This window comes from Pseudorasbora parva, chromosome 21 (assembly GCF_024679245.1).
Source record: "Pseudorasbora parva isolate DD20220531a chromosome 21, ASM2467924v1, whole genome shotgun sequence".
Classification (NCBI taxonomy): Eukaryota; Metazoa; Chordata; class Actinopteri; order Cypriniformes; family Gobionidae; genus Pseudorasbora; species Pseudorasbora parva.
This window is the reverse complement of record NC_090192.1, coordinates 24,427,847-24,449,280: the sequence shown is the minus strand read 5'-3', so window position 1 is coordinate 24,449,280 and position 21,434 is coordinate 24,427,847. Positions and strand designations below refer to the sequence as shown.

The 21,434-nt window shown below is 37.4% G+C and overlaps 1 protein-coding gene across 2 annotated transcripts in view; it reads left to right on the top strand.

The window, feature by feature from the left end:
• The window catches only part of foxn2b (forkhead box N2b), a 29,252-nt gene extending 7,944 nt beyond the window's left edge, over positions 1-21,308 (top strand). Inside the window, exons 2-6 of one of the 2 annotated variants that reach the window (XM_067430063.1) lie at positions 12,136-12,719; positions 15,282-15,406; positions 18,187-18,242; positions 18,564-18,632; positions 18,984-21,308. In XM_067430063.1, coding sequence (XP_067286164.1) covers positions 12,136-12,719; positions 15,282-15,406; positions 18,187-18,242; positions 18,564-18,632; positions 18,984-19,345 — 1,196 coding nt within the window. In that variant the 3' untranslated portion in view covers positions 19,346-21,308. The remainder of the gene's footprint in view (positions 1-12,135; positions 12,720-15,281; positions 15,407-18,186; positions 18,243-18,563; positions 18,633-18,983) is intronic. The other variant, XM_067430064.1, reaches the window with a different exon arrangement.
• The last annotated feature ends 126 nt before the right edge of the window (positions 21,309-21,434 follow it).

Here is a 21,434-nt window from a genome sequence, read left to right as displayed (position 1 = left end):
CAGCAAAAACAAATATGCCAAATACCACAAATTCTTTTTTTTTTATTGAAGTGCAAGGAGGTCAGTTCATGAAGGAACAAAGTGCTTTGGTGACATAAAAAAAACCTCCCTGATTACATAAATAATAATAATTTAACTGTAAAATAAACGAAATAATAGGCCATATACAGTACATATAGCCATCCTTTCATTCATTTCATGCTTTTCAAAAGACGAATCAAAACCCTTTTTTAAACTTAAACAGTAAGCATTTTGCAGAAAGATGGGGGCATGACTGAGATATTAATAAACTGATTTTGTCATAACACCACTTCCTGTTAAATTTGTACCAAAATTCAAACAGTAGATGTCACGCTCTTTACTAAAGCGTGACTGAGCGCCTCATCATGCGGATCATGTAGGCTACACATGAGTCGATTTTCACTTCTTTTCCAGTTACAGAACAAAAAATGAATGTCAGATGGTAGGCTATAATATGATGGCTAAAGTACAACTTACAGAAGAGCACTGTGTCTCATAGGACACCCAGGATGTCTCGTATTTCCCTCTTGGTTAAAACATAAAGACCTATTCATCATAATCCTGTGATAAAGCTGACAAAATAAAAATAACGATATTGCAATCATTTTTAAATGTTTTTAAATAATATGCGGTCATCAGTTAGAAACAAATCATAAACTGCCATGATTGCGACTGCGAGTGCGTCTCGCACCAATAGTGTCAATCACCTGACTGTGGGTGAAACTTGCGATTTGAACTATGATGAACATTAATATTTATTTATGAGTTTTAGCAAGCAGTTGTGTTAGAACGAAGTTCATGGTCTCTAAATTGAGCATTGAACAATGCGCGCGCTTGTCAACTTGATAAATAATCCTCACCTGGTTTCGAAAGTCGGCGCATTCAATGAGACAACACGCGAGGGGAGGGGGAACAAAAGCAACGAGGAGGGAGGCGCGCTAGCAGGGCCGAGCACAGCACAGAGAAGGCAAAACAAGCAAAGTGGCGGAATCAGAATTAAATATAAACAATATATCGATATATACGATATGTCAAAATCCATATCGAGTTTAAAAAATATTTTAAATATCGAGATATCGCCCAAGCCTAGCACACGCCTTCCAGACAACATGTGATCGCGATGGGTTAATGGGTTAATAGGTTAATCGCGATGGATTAATGGGTTTCAATGGTCAAACAAATTTAAAAATGCACGTCCTGGCGAGTATTCAGGTAAACATAGTAGTGTCTGTCTTTAGTGAACGTGCTGAGAAATGTGTTATAATGAAGTTGGTGTGTGAAGGTCTTAAAGGGCCGGATTAATGTTAATAAAACAACAATGAAAAACAGAAAACCACCCCATGCTTGTCTAAACAACTTTAATATATTTATTAAGAATCAGTGTAGCCTATATTTAATTTATAGAGTGAAGACTGAGTAGTTTTAAAATATATATATATATTTGATTTATTTCCTGACTTGCTTCTGTTAAATAGACCTATAGCTGAAAAATACAGCACTGTTTTGTCATATTTTTGTAATTTGCATGTTTTGTAAAATTTTTTATAAATTATACAAAAAATAAATTATATATATATATATATATATATATATATATATATATATATATATATATATATATATATATATAATATGTAATTTTAAAAGTACATTGTACACCCAACCTGTTCAGTAAACATAAACATTTTGTATTTAATTTAGTTCTATCTAAATAGTTTTTGTTGTTTTTAATGGAGGCAAAAGAAAATATATTTAATTTTTTTTGAAGCAATTGCAAACATATAGAGATATATATTGAATATCGTAAAAATGTCGACAATATAGAGCTATACTTTTTTTGATATCGCCCAGCCATAGATCGCAGTGCTTCCAGGCATCACTGTGTGCTTCAGTTTCACTTTATTTTGCGGGTCTAGAAGGTGTGCTTTCTAACCAATCAGACCTGTACTGCCGTGCAAAGGGAAAAGGCCGTAACTTCGTTTTTGTTCGAAAATGAGTTATTGACATTTTTGCGACATTCAAGACCTCCTTTATCATGTGTTGTTTTTTCGAGAAAATTATGGATTGTCTTAACAGTAACTTCCAAAAGCCCAGGAGAAACCAAGGCAGAACATCGTAACAGCAGTTACCGCTCTTTGCCTTTGTTTTGGAACGCTTAAACTGAGTTACGGTACTCTGCCTTTGTTTAGCCATGCGTCTAAATTAAGTTACGGTACCGACATGCAGTTGGTGTCCCGCCTTTGTTTTACTGTCTATTAAAGTTTGCCGCGTTTAAGTTACGGTGTAGCCTGTTTACTGTCATACATGTTTTCATAATGCAGAATAATCACTCAGCGCGCCTGTCAGGCAGTGTGGGGCTGCCCACTGCACGAGTGTGTGTACTAGAATGCCGTGACAGCGTGCGCTCACGCATACAATCAGTAGTAACAGTTCGCAGTTATATCCATATATCCTACCTTTTCTTGTAAAACCGATAAAATCCATGGCAATGAACGTCATCGGAGATGTTTAATCCACAAGCATTCTGAGAATTATTCCGACTTGTCGTTCTTTAGGCTAGGCGATTTTCATTCAAAGATGTAAAGTAATTAAGCTATGTAGCCTATAGTATCATTTTTTTACTAGATAAAAACATTAAAAACATATTGCAATAAATAATTACTCTGTTTAGCCTATGAATGGGCAATCTGATCCAGTCCGCGCTGTCATTAGAGCGTGATAGCCAAACTTAACCCTTGATTAACCAGCGGCACTGTTTGCTATTTATCTTATTCCAATCCCATGCATTTTTACATGATTTGTTATTTGTTCTATTTTTTTATATCTTTGCATAATATATGCTAATGTTTACTCATTAGAAATAAGCTTATCTTGTTCATATAATTCAGTGTCACCTATCAACCTGTAAGTTTTGCTGCACACCGATGAAGGTACTCTTTACAAGACGTATTGTGTCCTTAATATGGCATCAGAATGCAACCAAAGCACATGATGGTAATAAGAAGAGGGCTATAATTAATTGTAAATTATCCAAAATAAATGCCATGATCATTAGATTTTATACAGGTGTTACTATAATGATTTTGCAAATGGTGATCAGCAACCAAATATTGATAATATGGAAGTTACTGCCTTTTGCCTTGGCATGACTCCTCATTTTTTGCAGACAATACAAAGGCAGAGTGCAGTAACTTCAAAATAGGGGTCAAAAGTCAAGTTTGAGTAAAAAAAAAGTGTATGTAGATAATTGTCATTACTAAAACATCTGAATGCCAGATTTGCAGTGTCCTACCTATAACTAATTTGGCTGGACAACAAAAAATCTTTAAAGTCATTTTTCTCAGTTCCACACTCCAGTGAGTTAAGGTCTTTTGCCTTTGTAGGGCAGTGTAGTTACCACCCAAAATGCAGCAATAACCAGTCCGAAAAATAGACAAATATATTTTTTAAATTCAGGGCGATCATCGTCGCTGTCACATTCGAGTACTTGACCACTGTTGACCATCCCTATTCCGGTTCTTCAACACTTCAGACGGATTCAGTATATTTTCGTTTTGTCATCTTAATTTGGTAAATAGGTAGCCTGACAAGCCAGACCCACATCAAGATGTTTGGTCTGGAAACTCACCATAGACAGGGCTCAATCCGAGGGGCGGGATAAACGGTTGTCTTTCAAACTCCCTCTGCACGCGATAGGATAGCACTACACCAACCAGAGCAACGAAGGTGAAGCAGAGCTTGTTGATAGATTAAACATTCACCGTATCCGGTCGGCTAAACTCCGAACACATCTTCCCTTTTTAAGAATGACTTCAGTGCCGTTCTTTTCTCAGAGAAAAGCTTAACTCCAAGTCTTCCAGAATCGCAGTCAAAGCTGATTCGAAAGACCGCCGCCGTTCGCCAGTTTCTGTTTAGTAGAAGCACGCAAACGCAACTCAGCCGTCGTCATTATGGCCCCGCCCGCCGACTCTATACACGATGTGATTGACCCATCCAGATTGAGAGGAATACAGCTCAGAAGGGTATTGAGAGTTCCTAGACGACACTTGCGGGCAGATTAAATTTGCTGCCACTAGGGTGCGTCTAGATTTCTAGGCTGGTAATAGGCCTATATAAGTGAAAAATATTTAGTCCTATTTAGGCCTATTTATTTTATGCTATGTATTTTATTCAGTTTTTCTCTGTTGTCAGAAACGCTGCAGGTGTGTGAAAATTTTATAATGTGAATCAAGGTTGTATTGTTGGATCTGTTCTGTATGTTCTGCTTTTTGCACAGTAAAATAAAGTCTCTTTTTAATGGATCACAGTGGTCCAGTGTATTTTTATTTAATGCCAATTCAATATTATATAATCTTATCAGTTAAGGGTTATGCTAATCAAACAATAACCACAAAAAAAAGAAAATCTTTTGTAACTTGAATAAGTGTATATTTAATTCAAATATAGTGTTTTTTTTATACATTTGATGTAGTATTTCTTATTTCTAGTGCTTGAAGTTTTTCAGTTAGGTCTGTTTTATTTGTGTCTTTGTTCTGTTGTAGCTCTTTCTTCAGCTTATTTGTCTTCAGTAAACTTGATTTATTAAATTTTTTATATGTTTTTATTGGTTTTTCAAAGGTATAAAAAATGTTGATATCATAACCTTAAGGGGGGGGGGTGTACCTATAGAGTAGTATTGCATCCTTCATATATCCGAAAAGTCTTTAGTTTTATTATATTTATAAAAGAAATATAGGCTGTACCGAGTCTTTCCGGGGGAAAACGAGCGCCTGGAGGCGTATCGAGTGGGCGGAGCTAAAGAATGACGATCGCAAACAAATCGGTGACGTCCTCAAGCGTGGAGAAACCCAAGTAGGCTATCGACCCATGTATGCTATTGATCGGATTCAGCTAATACGTGATCCAGAATCAGGCTGGAATAAACTGAACAGGAGAAACAGCAGCAGCAGGACGTCCGTCTCTGTGGTATGTACTGTATTTAGTGGCCTGTCAACATTTGTGTGTCTTTACTCGCAGTTTATGAGGACATGATTTGGTTTATGGACTATTGTATGCGACTAAACCTCAGCAGTAGCAAGCAAAACGGTTTTGCACGTCAGACTAGTGTAACGTTATACATAGAACAACAATGGAGTAACGTTAACCTTTAGTGCATTTGAATGACGAAGCATGCGATCGTGTTGTTTACTGATGTTTACTCATGCGACGGTAGCCAACAGCATAGACATTTGAAGCAGTTTTACTCATCGCTGGGACCGCTCCTTCAAAAACACACTTCTTTGGTATGATTTGGTGAAGTCCTGTGACAGCATTGACCGTGGAAATCCGCGATGTTAGGAAACTTCCTGTCATTTCTGCGTTCAAACCGATTCAAATGCAGCGCTGCCTTCCGGGAATGCTGTGTTGAAGCGTTGAAGTCCCCCATAGGAATAAAGTGGAGCGGGAGCGAAGCGCGTCATAATGGTTAACGGACGAGTGGATCTGCATCTGAGCGAGTGTTTCCGGGCGTGCATTTCCTCTCTCGCTCTAGTCACACGCGCGCGCACCCTACCGGGAGAAGAGCCCAAACGGCCCATACAAGGACCTTCCGCTCTATTAACGTCAAGTGGACCCATACTCGAAAAAAACTCTCCGAAACTTGTGAGAAACCAGAAGGAGTATTTTTGACAAATAAATACTCCATCAAACGTCCAACATTAGTTTTTGAAACTTTGTCTATGTTTAGGATGGGAATCCAAGTCTTTAACAGTGTAAAAAGCTCAGTATGCATGAAACAGCATTTCACCCCAATTTCCCCATTTCTCATCCAAACAGAAAGAGAGAAATTCAATTGTAATATGCATGTACGTTGCAAAATTAAAAAATAATTTTGTATATAAAATGTTCAAACTTGATATCAATCAAATTATTGTTTCACACCACTTGCATGCAGTGCAGACGGTGTGTAAACTTAAAATTGAATTGCTGTAACGGTAATTTACAGATTAATTCACAAAATTCAAGTCATGATTTCTTGTGTAATATTTATGAATACATGCATAATCTGTCATTGGTTGGTGCATAGTGACAGAGTTTAAACTGTGTGCTTTCCATTTAGCAACCAAATTTTGTGATAAAAGCACCAAATTGTTGAAAGCCTGAATGAAAAAACAAACAAACAGACCATTTAATGGCAAATGGGCTTGTTTATAAACTATGCATCTATTAGAGATGAATTAGAGAAGTATAAAAGATGTTTTACATAAAGTAAAGTTAAGAAGTTAACAAATGGGAAGCATTTATTAAATTAAGGAACTAATTTGTATGTAAATAAGATATGCATGTTTATATTCACTTTAATTACATTGTTTAATTAAAAATTAGAAAAATGTTTTGAAACCAACTCGTATTGTTCATGTGGTGTCTGTACAGTGGTGGATTACAGCTTTCAAGCTTCCAGAACCATTTCAGCATATGAATGTTTAAGAAGCTTTAGCTTTAAAACGTGATTCAGAGTTGTGGAGAGAACTAGCTCTGAACTAACCAACAACAGCAGGGTCTTTGTATTGTGTGCTTTGTTTTAGAGTTTCTTAGAGCTTATTTTAACTGGAAGTAAATCCATTAGTCTCTGTCAGATGTCTCCTCGACATCAAGGAGAATACCTGAATTCTGGGTTATACAGAGAAAAATAAAAAAGTTGTTAATCTCCCCCAGTTTTCTAATAGGGTTAGGTGACCTTCCTGCTGGGCTTTTAGATCAGCTCTCACACAGCGACAGAGATGCACGGTTAGCCCTTGAGTCAGGACTGATACTTGACAGACCAATACCAACCACTACAAGAATCAAGGCAGAACAGCAATTGAAGTGGGCTGTTTAAGCATGCGTAAACATGTAGAAGACCCCTTGATCTCCATCTCCAACTGTTTTATTACAGATGCACATGCTCTTCCCAGCAAACGTTCTGCAAACATCAGTGGTTCAATACTGAATAAATCCTCCTTCAAACTGATGTTAGTGGGGATGGAAAAAGGAAAAACAGCTTTTTCTTTGTATAATCTATTAGATAATTTCACACTCTTTTTTATGTTGTTGGTGAGGAAAATATAAGGAAGTGCTGGCAAAATTTTCTGCCACAACGCTTTAGTGGATAAGGCATTGCTATGCATTTGCTAAAGTGTCCTCGGTGTGTTAGAGTGTACTTCTTAGGGTCTTCAAAGTTAAAGTTATTTTTAGGTGGTTGCTTTTTATTCACACGTCTCCATGATATGTCTTGAGCGACTCCTTTTGAGTGCATGTTTTTGGAATTTATTCACCAGTTTTATAATCTGTGAGGTGCAACTGTGTGTGACATCTCTCCTTAAGAAGCCTCACAATCATTCATGTGTGTAGCACAAAAAAAATGCAGAAGCTACATGCCATTTTAGAAAGCATCACTAATAAATATGGTTTCCTTTGAGATATTGCTCATATAAAATCCCCATCTATTTTTAATTGTAAATGAATCTGTGCATGTTAAAAAAAATATTTTAATTTATTTATTACAAAAGATTTATTATCTTGCAGAATGTCATAACTCCATCTTCCGGTGACGTATGCTGGACTTAATGCTGGACTAATTTATTTTTCAATAATCCATAAAAAAAAAACATTTAGTGGGTGTATAAACTTAGCTTGTGTTGTTCGATTGCTCTGTTAGTGCGATTCAGGTGAATAAGTGTGAACGCTGCCATCCGAACCCTGGTGCGAAACACAAGCAGAGCGTGCTGGGGAATATTTCCAGGCGCTGCGTAATATCATTGCGCTCGCAGCACCCTTGGTATGGCAGCAAAGTTCCTTGACTACTACGCAGGAATGAGAGAATAGTCCCTAGCCATATCGGTCTATATTAGAAAATCACAATATGTCGGTCTTAGTACACAATGTAACTATACACATCACAACATGTAAACAGTAAAATGTTGGCGTTATTTTGTCCCTTATTGAGTAGGCTAGATAGAGTCGTTTAGCTCCAGTCTTTGTGCTAAGCTAGCCGTAGGTGCGTCAGACAGAGCTATGGTATGTATGGACTTATCTAATTCTGGGGGATACTTGAATAAGCTAAAGTGTCAAAAAGTCGGCGTGTTCCTTTAATCCTAAAGTATAGGACCAGGATGATTTTTTTTTTGGTCCGGACACTCACCATTGACAGGGCTCAATCCGAGGGGCGGGATAAATGTTTTTTTTTTTTAAAACTCCATCTGAACGGCGTGCACGCAATTTTATATTGCTACAACCAACCAGAGCAACGAAGGTGAAGCAGAGCTTATTGACAGATTAAACTTTTGCCGTATCCGTTCGGCAAAACTCAGAAGACATCTTCCCTTCTTAAGAATGACTTCAGTGCCGTTCTTTGTTCTTTTCTCAGAGAAAAGCTTAACTCAGAGTCTTCCAGAGTCGCGGTCAGAGCTGATTCGAAAGACCGCCGCCGTTCGCCAGTTTCTGTGTTTACTAGAAGCACGCAAGTGCAACTCTACCGTCATTATGTCAAGCCCCGCCCACCGACTCTATACACGATGTGATTGGCCTGACCAGAGTTTGGCGTTTACAGCTTAGACGTGTATTGAGAGTTACTAAACGACACTCGCGGCAAATTAGATTTGCTGACGTTAGGGTGCGTCTAGATTTCTAGGCTATAAAATACTAGTTTTTTTCTTTCTTTTTTACTTCATACATGAATTCATGTTTACAGATTAACTTAAACCCTTTAAACTTAAAAAAAACATGAGAATTTGCATGATAATTCCTTTATTTTCAATCATATTTTACAGTATATCATATTTTATATTGTTTAATTATTTTAAGCTTGTTTAACAAATATTATAAATTAAACCTTAGGAAGTAATTTAAGCTTAATTGACCAGTCTCTGTTATCTCGTTTCTAAAATCTGCTTTGACTGGGTCCATAACCTGTCCATTTCAAAACAGTGAGCAGCTCTGAGGAAATATTTTATATTGTATCTTTTTTAAATAAAATCATACAATTTTATGCGTGTAGGTGACTTGCATCCCTGTATGTTGCTTTGCATAAAAGTAAAGGACATACAGAACAATGATCAATTTATAGATAAAATAAAATGCACACAAACCTGTATTTGCATAAGACATGTACCAATTTGATGTCGAGAACTGCTTTCTCCTGAAGAGGTCCGCAATAAATAGCTAAACCCCTGGGATGTTATGTCTGACCGAGGATCTGGATATAACAAAAACTACCTAAACATTGAAAAAATAACCCTGGATTTGGGTAGAAAAAAATAACCCAGTATTTTTCAGTGTGTAGAGTGTACATAAACTATTCTGGATAATTATCGGTGACATTAAATAAATGCCATAGCTTTCCCAGAGAGCCTAGGAATTAAAAGGGTAATTAGTTGTATTTCTAAGCTGCCCCTCCCATTGACCAAAGTTTACTCATAGTGGGATTGTTTGGGTGTATTTCTGTTTGAAGTAGTTAACTGGTAGAGTGTCACCATTAGCATTGTCTGTATGTGTGGATTGAGGGTTTGGTAATGGGCTGATGAGCTTGTTGGAGGGAGTTAGATTTGTCTTGCTAATGAGTGCCGCCATGAGTGCAGGGATCAGGTCTCCTCCTGGGGCAGGATGGGAACCAGACAGTACTAAATGTGCTATAAAGAACGTACTGTTGCCGTCCCTGCCCTTGAGTGCCCATGAAGAAAGCCACCCAAAGAGAATGATACTGGAAATCAAAACGGCAGGTGGATACAATACAGGAGCATAATGATACGGACACGGGTGATGGATTGTTTTATTCCAGGGCAGAACGATATTGAAAAAAAAAAAACGTTTATGTGATTATCATATATTAAGGGGTCAGTTCCCCTCAAAATGAAATTTCTGTCATTAATTACTCGCTCTCATGTCGTTCCAAACCTGTGATACCTTCGTTCATCTTTGAAACACAAATTAAGATATTTTTCATGATATCCGAGAGACCCATAGACTGCAATGTTATTACCACTTTCAAGGTCCAGGAAGGTAGAAAAGACATCGTTAAATAAGTCCATGTAACTACAGTGGTTCAACCTTAATGTTTTGAAGTGACAAGAATACTTTTTGTGCGCAAAAAGAAAAGAAACTAAACTATAATAACAGCAATTTCTTTCCTTTCTTGTCAGTCTTTGATGCGGTTCACCTTGTTAAGACAGTGCAGCGCTTTCGTGTTCTACGTCAGAATGCCAGCTCTGTATTGGCCAGCTCCTGCTTCAAGTGAACTGTGTAATGAGCCGACATCCTGGCATAGAACCTGGAAGTGTTTCATTTGCAGCAAAATTAAATAAAAAAAGCTCCCTAAAAGCATAGTTTTCTCATCTTTAAATAGTAATTTATTCGCCACCTCTCTGTGTTTCAAAACACGTATGACTTGCTTTGTTCCATGGAACATAGTTAAAGTAAATGGTGACCACAAATGAAGTATTTTCAGTGAATAATGGCTTAATTGACAATCTGTTGCTCACAGAAAGCTATCATATAGCATTGGAACTCTTGAAATATAGCTCAGCTATCATAAGGTTTTTGGAGTTGGACAGTCCCTGGTTTCCATCCACTTTCATTGTATGGGAAAAAGCAGCATGCACATACTTTAAATAATCTTTTTTTGTATTTCACTAATAAAAGAAGGTCATACGGGTTTGGAATGACATAAACATGTGTATATTATAACATAATTGTCATTTTGGGGTTAACTGTATGTAAGCTTTTTTGGTAACTTTATTTTACAGTGTCATTGTTACATGTATGTTACATGTAGGTACCTAAGTATAACTATAAATTATGTGTAATTACGTGATCCCTAACTCTAAAGTAAGTAAATGAAGTTACTTAATATACTTAGTATTTAAATATATAATTGCAGTGTAACAAAGACACCTTAAAATAAGTGGGATCTCAATTTTTTTTAGCACCTTTTTATCACAGTACTCATGTGAAGAGGAAGATGTTTATTTGTGTCTGGGGTGTTTTGAATGGTCTGTAAGAGGAAGTAGAACCCCCTCCTTGTGCCCTCCACTTTATTCTCCAGAGTGGGAGAGAGAATGATTCAGAGCAGCACTTTATGTGATTATTTATTTATTGATGTGCTGTATGGTTTCCATGGCAGTGGGTATAATAGTGGGCAGAGAAACATTCACTCTCCCAGCCACTCAGCCCTCTTTTACTTGAGCTGATGATTTATTTATAAATATTCTGTGTGCTTTCCATGGATGTCCATTAAAGCCATTTGCTTAGTCTGTTGCAGGTAGATTTCTAAATTGGTCTCTGTGAGATTTTCTCTTGTATGTGTGTCTTGAGTCTGTGTGCGGCCACAGGCGGGAACTGAATATCACTTATCCTCTCCATCCTTGTCTGTCTTGGTATATGGTGCTGATGACAGAGCTGCACATCTTCAGTGGCTGTCTAAGAACCCTAGAGTACACACTCTACTTACTTGTACTTGTTCTGGTGTGGTAGCATCTTGAAGATGAGGGTCTTGGTCCTCTCAGACACTTAAGTAGACACCTAAGAGGCCCTTAACTTTGTCCTAAAGGGCCTCTTAATTCCACCAAGAGTAATGCTGCAGGCACAGAGATGGCAATGTTCTAGCGATAAAAGAAAGTGAAAAAACACTTTACCTCTTTTCACATTTTGAAATGATAAATGTGATTCAATTTTACCCCAAATGTACCCGAATTGACTTTTGTTATTCTAGTACATTAATCAAATGTGGTCATAATCTTGCATATCATTTTATAGAACCAAAATCATTGATAAAAAGAGTTGGTACTTCTCGAAAGAAGCCTTTTGACTATGCAAGCATATTTTGTGCGCAAAATGTTGAAAAGATACAAGTAAACATTAAAACCAAACAATTTGCAATTATTGCCCAATAGGTAAAAAGAGGAGCAAAAGAGTTCTAATAAAAAAATTGAGAGGCATTGCTGAAGAATTTTACTTTGACCCAAATTTAATCACTGAAACTCCATTTTTGGCTAAATGAAAATTGTGTTTTGGTAAATAAATAAATCCACATTTATCTGTCATTGGGTGTTGTAGTAACCAGTACCCTCTTTCTGTTCTCTCCAATGCCCTTCACGTCCACAGACCCTCCTGGTTTGATGGGTCCGATCATCGGGATGTCTCCAGATAAGAAAGCCGAATCTCCTGGAGCGCAGGGCGTGTGTGGAGCTGGAACTCTCCCTGAAGCAGAGAGTGCTTCCAGTCCCATGGCTACCAGTCTGGACCAGATCGTTCGTACTGGAGCTTTGAGTGTAGTAGCAGGCGAGTCTGAAGATGATGAGCTAACCAACCTGAACTGGCTTCACGAGAACTTGCTGCAGAACTTCTCGCTCGGTGGAACCGAGGCGCAACCCATCAACAGCCCGCTGTTTGACATTGAGGGCGGCGGTGGATCGCCACACAGCAACCCGGCCTCGTCGGCCTCCTCTGTCTCTGCGGGAAATGAGAGAGATCCTTACAAGTCAAAGCCTCCCTTTTCTTTCTCCTTACTGATATACATGGCTATCGAGCAGTCGCCCAGCAAATCTCTCCCAGTGAAGGACATCTACGGTTGGATCCTCAAGCATTTTCCATATTTCTCCAGTGCCCCTACTGGCTGGAAGAACTCAGTGCGCCACAACCTGTCCCTCAACAAGTGCTTCCGTAAAGTAGAGCGAAGCATAGGAAAGGTAATAACGCAAGAAAGATGAACATTCCTATGTTGTGTATGTCTTGTGGGTCTTGTATCTTGTCGAAGTAGGGATGCACAACAATTTTTTTATTATTTTTTGAATCAGTCAGTGTTTGGAATAATATATAATTTTTTTTTAAATGAAACTGAAAAATAAAATAAAAATTATAAAATTATGTGAAAAAAATATATTAAAGTTAAACTGATTTTAGTTTATATATATATATATATATATATATATATATATATATATATATATATATATATATATATATATATATATATATATATATATATATATAAAAAAAACTAAAATGACAAAAGCACATAACACAATTACTAAATGTTAATTGAAAATGGAAAATATAAAAATAAATGCTAATTAAAAAATATTAATAGGTTCTATAATATATAATACTATATAACTCTGTTGTGGATTTATATTGTTACTTTAAAAAATATCTATGTACCATTTGAAATTTCATTTTAGTTTTCGTGATTTTTCATTTTTAATATATTTAGACAAAATAGTATAGTTTTTAGTATAATAACATGATAAATGTATTAATTATCATTCTTCCAGGGGTAGTTCACCCAAAAATGAAAATTATCCCATAATTTACTCACCCTGAAGACATCCTAGGTGTGTATGATATTCTTCTTTCAGATTAATACAATCAGAGTTATATTTAAAAATGTCCTGGCTCTTCCAATCTTTATAATGGCTTTTTTTTTTTTTTTTTAAGCTACATCTGAATTGGTACTTAGATATGTTTACAGACTAAAACAGTTTAGTTACCAACATTATTTAAAATATCTTATTTTATGTTATGCAAAAAAGAAAGAAAATCATACAGGTTTGAAACACATGAGAGTAAAATGTAAATAAACAGAATTTAAATTTTTGGGCAAACTATCCACAAAATAATATATGTATATTTTTTAATTAAGTGATACTCTAAATAACAAACTAAAAATGTCACTAAGTGGCGGTAAATGTTTAAATGAATAAGTCATTGAGTCATTCGGTTTTTGCAAATGACTGATTCAAGTAAAGGGCTCTCTTTTTGAATAGGACATTCAATAATTGGTTCACCCAATTGATTCGCTCAATATATGAATTCATTCAAAAAACAAAACACCTGGTGGGTTGGACTTGAAGGCGGATGGGGTGTATCACCACAACGTATCACAAGAGCGATTTGAAAGCATATGGAGCTGTCTACTCCCTAATCGCTTTCATGGTACATTGATGTCATACGCGATGTCATCGGTCTGCGCAGGCAAAATTTTGCAAAAGCCGACAATATTGTGTCTAAAATATACCCCAGTATTAACTTATTATATATTGAACTGCTGTATAAAATCAATATCACATTTTTACTCGATTCGGAATTTAAAAAAGCCCTTATGTGATACGATCATCGATTGCTTAAAAAAGAGAAGAAAAACTTATACATGAGCGTTTTTGCCCCAATATCTTTAATTGTAGAGGCATTCTAACTGCATTATATAGGCTCCATCACACAGTGTTGCCCTGCTTCATGTCCGTCACCCATTAACTGTATGAAATGTAAGATGGCCTACGCAGGTCAGGGGCGGGGCATGTGCGTTAATTGCATTAAATAATTTTAATCATGTTATTTTTCCATAACTAATTATTAAAATGAACACATTAAATTGACAGCCCTACTTAAAATTTTAATGAGGATTGAAATTATTTTTAATATGCATGATTGCAATGTTTTTTAAGAGACATGAAACCAGCAGAGTAAGAATGGTTGCCTGGGACAACACTCAAAAACACTGACCTCAGAATGCTGCAATTGACCAATCACAATCAAGTATTCCCGAGAGCCTTGTAGTAAATTAGAATAACATCTTTTTTCTCAAGACTGCTGCAAAGAACTCGCTCTGACGTTTAACTAACTGGGTCAGTGTATAAAGTAGTGCAGGGCTGACTGCAGTGTGCTAACAGGCTTGTCAAGAGGGATTTTGGTTTAGGGTTTTTTTGAAAACCGATGTGTTCAAAGCAGGAAAGGAACGCAGGCAGTTAAATGAAGTGAGGCAGATGTTTTCATTTCTTCTGTGTGAACCGTTGATGGCAAAATGATTTATGTAACGGTGAGGACAGTATGTTTCATTAACGTGTGACATTGTGTGTGAATCTGTGGGTTTCATATGTCTCAGCCTAGTGTCTGTTGCCATGGTAATGTTTCCTCTTTCCTGTTTATGAACACGGCTAGTGAAGTGAGTCAAGGTCATACTCCCCCTGCAGGACCACACCTCAGACAAAGGGTGATGAGTCCTTTATTCAAACACGCACAAAAAACCCAATGCAAACACAGCAAAAGCCACCGTTCCACATCCTTTCCCATATGGTCATTATAGTTTCATGATGAGTCAAAAGGATCATTTTATGCATTCATGTTCATGAATGTATAGTGTTGGATCAGATAGACAGATGGTCCTGTTGTCATTTAACATGAGCATTTTCCTCACACCACCATGCTGAAATCATTCTTGCGCTTCTGACTCCTCCCCTCTCTGTTCCTTCTAGACCAATGGGAAAGGCTCTCTGTGGTGCGTTCACCCCGAGTTCCGGCCCATGCTGATGCAAGCCCTGAAGAAGCAGCACTTCCCAAATGCACATGCCTTCTGCACTCCTCCTGCCTCCCCTCCTAGGTATCAACACGGGTCTGATTGTACAACTAATGGATATTCTGATATTTATCAACAATGCTTATATGGTGCTTCCCAAGATTTCAGAAGGTTACTTGGCGATTTGTCACAGACAAGCACTTGCAGAGTAGACAGCTTTTTAAAAATAAAATAAGTGATTTAGTTTTGATATGTCATGATGCTCCGCTCTTGTCCAGTGTAGGCTAACATCTTTGATGTTGACCAAAATTTACCACAGGTTATTAGTATAAAATGTATTGGTGGTTTGAAATGGAGTTGATTGGATTATATTTAATATAGCGGTTCAAATTAAGATTCACTGGTATTTGATTCTGCCTTTTTTTTGCAGATTTGATACTTAAACTGATTAACAACAATTTTAAAATGCATTTTTAAATAGCTCGTATCTTGTAGAAAAATACAGTACTTCAGACAGTTTGTTTATTTTATTTGTGGCAAAAGTAACTTTTAAGTTAGCGTATTTTGTTGCCATTAATTTGCACATAATATAATTTAATAGCATCTTTAAAAAAAAAAAAGTGATGATGCTGAGCTCAAAAATATCATTTTTTGCACAAAATAAGATTATTTTTTAAATTCTATATATGTAATTGCTTTAATGCAATTACCAAAATAACAAAAGCAATAGAATGTCAAAAGTTTTTATTGACAAAAAGATTATTAAATCAGCACTAGGTAACTTTTGCTCTCGGGGTCCCCCTACAGTTGGGAAAAAATATTGTCCTCTACTACTGTCGTAAACTCTGTCATCCTACATCAGGGAATGCGCGCGTGTTGACATGACAACCATGATAGCTCTGAACTAGTTATGAGCGGGCCATCTCAACGTCATCGTGATCATTTGGCGTTTGAAAAAATTAAAACTATATTCATATGACATGCTGAAACATATGCCACTGTACCTGGGAGGAAAACATTTCACACGCGACGCAAGCAAAATATGCGCGTCGATTCGTCAGACTCAAAATAAAGATGGCGGCTCCGGAGAGTAGTAGCAACCATAGATATACATAATAAAGTATATTATGTAATTAAGTATGTTATTTATTATGTATATCTATGGTAGCAACACGAGTGGCTCCTCAGACTTTCAGAAGTGCAAGGCTTGCGGGTGGTCGCGCAGCGCGCATGAAGCAAGCGCTCTTAACACAGGCATACGTGCCTGTGTTAAGAGCGCTTGCTCCGTGCGCGGACGCGTTTTGTTGTCACGGCTACATAAACAAATTTCTGCACACAGGAAGACAAATGTTTTGGTAATATTTTATGTATTTTAATCACAAAAACAAATGTTTGTATCAAGTGAAAGTATCGGGCACATTGGCTACCTACATAATAAGCTGTTTTAAAATTAAAATGTATGGCGGAATAGCACTTTTGAGAGTACTTTGACTCGACGCAGTAAAAGGTCATGCCTGAAAAATCCTCCTTCACATCTCCCCCTCCAGGTTTTTTTTATTTTGTGTTACCATACTAGGTCGTTCAGCTATTCGTGTAACTGTATTTAAATAGGGAAACGTGGAGGTGTTTGGTCGCTTCTAACTTGATCTCTGTTTGGTACCATAGTGAATGAACTGGGCTTAGTGGACTAAGCTAAATGCTATCAGAAAGTCACCGTGCGTCAGAGCGATATTTAATTTATCTCATTTTTTTAAAATAAACGCTTGGTGGTTCTTCAAGATCTTGACTCTAGCATATTTATATAGGTTTTTTGTCTCAATACAGTTAATTTAGAGTTAGTTTCATTTCTACAAATGGTGCAAACTCTGCAAAATTATAGATAAAAGATTCCCTTTCCCCTGCCATTCTGTGATCAGCCGTGATCGGCAATCGGCAGATCATGATCTTGGTGATCGGTAATCGGCCCCAAAAATGCTGATCGGAGAATCTCTAGTGAAAATTATAACTGCTTCAGGAAACTAGCAAAAAAACGACTCACTCCTGGCGTCGCGCCGGGTGTATAATAGGTCCCTTAATGTCAAAGAACAAGTTTATAAATAAATAAGCTTCTTTCACAAAATCTATTATGTTCTTTTTTCCCTCTCTGTTTTATTGGAGAAATATATACAAACACTAATAAACAAAGGAGATATCAAATAATAAGATCCTCTATATTACATGCAACAATCCAACAAACAAAAGTTAATTTTTGTTTGACAAAATCTACACTTTTTTGTCACTGTTTGGATGCAGTAAAACGTACACAGATGTAGCAGAAAGCATCAGTCTTGCTTTTTTTTTTGTCACTGGCCATAATTCTCTTAAAATCAGGATTAATCATAAAATAATTTCATACATGTGAAAATAGGATGAGAATTGAACAAATAGCTGTAACCTGGCCCAGAGGAAGATGGGAATCGTGTCTTGTTTCTGGTGGATAAGGGATAATACAAGAATTTATTATTTATATATTTTGTGAGAAAGTGTGACATGGAAGATTAAGACGGGCACCCCAAAATTATTAGTATTGGAAATATTCAGCGAATATATAAATGAAGTGTTGTTATTAGGAAACAAGCGATTCATGAGATTAAAATTAGTTTCAAAATAGTTAGTTGAATCGTCTGGATTTTTACACATGCATCAAAATAGAGTGAATTGTTACAGCCCATTGTAATATTTTACTGTTTACAGCCTTAGATAAAATAAAAAGATATAATGTAATGTAAAAATGTTTTATTACATAAAAATATATAATATAAAGGTTTAGAGAATATGCAAACGTTGTGTTTAATATCTTCTTGCTCTTTCTCTTTACTCCGCAGTGCCTCGTCTCCTCCTCATCACCTTTTCACATCAGAGCAGGGCTGTGCCCTTAAAGGTTAGTACACTTCATCAAGTCTTTTCAGATGATCCATGACCCGCTCATATTTTACACACCATTATCTGACATACCATCAGCCTATCACTCATCTCAGCTCTTTTTGTTCCGCTCACCCTGTACTTGAAGTCTACACCGTGCGCACATAGATGCCATCTCTTTCCTGTATTTGGTAACCTTGACAACCAAGGCACTGGTACTTTGAAATTAGAAAGAGACTGTTTCGCTCCTGGGTGGAAGTGACTCATTCGTTTAAACACACACACATACACATCGCATAGTCAATATTTGTGTGCATCAAACATTTCTTTCTCTTTACAGAATGTGATTTTGATGCTGCCACTGCCATGATGCTGTTAAAGTCTGCCTCTGAGCAGAACATTGACTCATGTAAGAGACCACCATCACACACCAACACCTCATTTATTTCATTGTCCTTTTTTGTTCTCAGCTTCTTTTTATTCATGTTTTACATCTGGTTTATTTCAATCAAGACATGCATATTAACTGTTCATATTGGCTGTTCTGTTATTGGCTTCAAACATGGATCATCCGATCAAAAATTGGCTTTAGATGGATCTATTTATAATGTAATATTTGTTTCAAAGGAACGCTGGTCTTTTGAATGTTCTATTTATTAAATAATCCTGAAACTGCAGCACAACTGGTTATAATTAAAAAATGTCAAAGTTAATTCATAATTCTGTCTAATCAATTATCTCTCTGCTTATGATTTCTCAGACGCAGACCAGGAAGGACCCATAGATCTCTCCCGAAGGGACTTGGTGGTTGTTAGTCGGGATCCAAAGCAGGATCACAACTACAGCAGCACCCCTGTCCCGCCCTGCCCAAGCCAGATGCCTCTTTCACAGCCGGTCAACTTCAGCCTGGGTTTGCACCACGATCAGGAGAGAGAAGTCCTGGATCGATGGCCACACAGCCCACTGCAGGGCCAGCTTTTAGGGAAGAGGAACAGGAGAGATTCTCGGTCTGACGTGGATGAGGAGCTCAAGGAGGCGGCCGGCTCGCTTCTACACCTGGCCGGTATTCGCACCAGTTTAGTCGCCTCAAGACGCAAGAGCAGGAAACTCAGTAGAAAATGAACCCAATTCTGTAACTCTATCCTGTGGCCTGCCCGACCTCTCTCTTCTGGTTTGGTGTATCTTCCTTCTTGTTTGTAGTTGTTGGGGTGTTTTCTTTCCTTTAGTCTTTTTAACTGGGATAACGTCCCGGTCCACTCATCAAACATGGCAATACAAACACAGGAGAGAAAAGCCATACTGACATGTTTCATGTACAGAAAAGAATCCGATTTGAATGAACAGCCCACATCAGTAAGTTTATAAAACTAAGAGGGTTTGAAGATGTTAATCATAAAAAAAGAAAGAAAGAGAGAGAGACTGTCAAAAAGCTTCAAACTTACAAGATTTTGCATGCTTCCACCTCTAAATCAACACAAACTTATTTATACGGAAAATGAATGCATGGATTTTCAAGCTCCCAAGACCTCTCACGCTTCATAGTGGGGAAAAAAGCTTAAAAAAAAGAAAAAAGATATTTGTAAGTGCCATTGATTTTGGATCATATTATAAACATGATACAAAGAAGAAATGCAATAATTAGTTGACCTAAATACCTGTAGTTATTTTATTTTTGTACTGCTGGTTTATATATCGTGTGGTGGATGGCATGCCCCTGGGAGCCTTTTGCTGCCGCAGTTATGATGTCAAAACCATGTGACTCCTCTGTGCATCCTGATTGGATCAGTTTTGCATCCCCATCCTGACCACTATGACTGAAGAACAGCTTGAAAGAAACAGCTTTTTGTTGCATGCACATCAGTCTCAGTGTTTCTCAGACGCCAGCGATCTGTATAACCAGGTGTGCTATGTGCACTCACTGGCTTGATTAAATCGTTGCCCATGCACATACTGCCTGCTTTTGGAGTGTACTAAATAGCGGCCAATCAAAACAAGAACCTCTTTACCTCTACTATAACATTTGAACCACTCTCCTCCCTTCCTGTCCCTTGACTTTTTTTGCAGAGAGCGTCACCTCTTCCCGAATAAGGCCTTTATCATCTTTTACTTGGTTCAAAATGTGTGACGAATCCTCCAGTAGGGGGTGCTATGGGGACCCCCTCCTATCCACTGCTGCTTTTGAGACCCCCAGAGAGTTCCCAGGGCTTGAGAGGAAACCAGAGACAATGTGAACCGCACAATAAACATGCCTGCAGCCGAGACTAAGACATTCGCGAATGGTGCTGATCATGGGAGAAAGGATCACAGTAACTGAAGCTAGGGAGAGTGGACATTGTATTTAATGAGCTAAAGGTGATAGGAGAGCCAACCGGAGGTGAAGTGAGCACTGTGCTACTAAGAACTCTCTGGACTCCCAGCTGTTTTTGTTTTGTTGTTTTTTTGTCCCCTTTGAGATCGCCAAAGTTGCTGCTCACAAAACTTGCCTGGCTGTGTGTACCCTGTGGTCCCGGACCTTTAGGTTGTTTGTTTATGATTGGGTTTTTAAGTGTTTGTTTGAGGCTACATTAGGATTTTATATACCCAAGCATGTGAAATTGTGAAATATAACTGCCACTTGCCCCCTTACACTGGCAAACCAGAACTTATTGTTTGAGTTGATAATTATAAAACTGCCTATCCTTGTGAAGCTCTTTCCCTGTCACTTTAACCATGGCTGCCAATTCCTCCCCTCCCAGCTGTACATAGTGCTACTACAGAATGCAAGTATTAATGCAGGGAGGGGGACCGAGTAGTAGTTTTAGATTTTGAGGCCAATTCTGAAAACAGCTGCCTATTAATTATTGTTATTATTATTATTATTATTAATTATTATTATTAAGAAATGGTCCACTAACTAAGTTGCCACTTCCCCATCAATTTTGTCATGTTCGTCTGCCATGTAGTATGTGGCAGTCTGAACCTGATTTTTGATTTTGTAAGCTAACCTCTGTTAATAAAAGGTTTATAAAGTTTATTTTTGCCAAAGATATGCAATTGTTGCATTATATATGGTATTAAAGAATAAAAGAGTTTTTTCTTTTACTGATTTAGTGTTTGTTGTTCACTGTATCATGAGTCAAATAGAGTCTTGAGCTGCCTTTTCACTATCTTTGTCAAACGACAGACCAGAAGTTATTAATTTCCAATGAAAAAGTATGGATGCTTTGTGGTT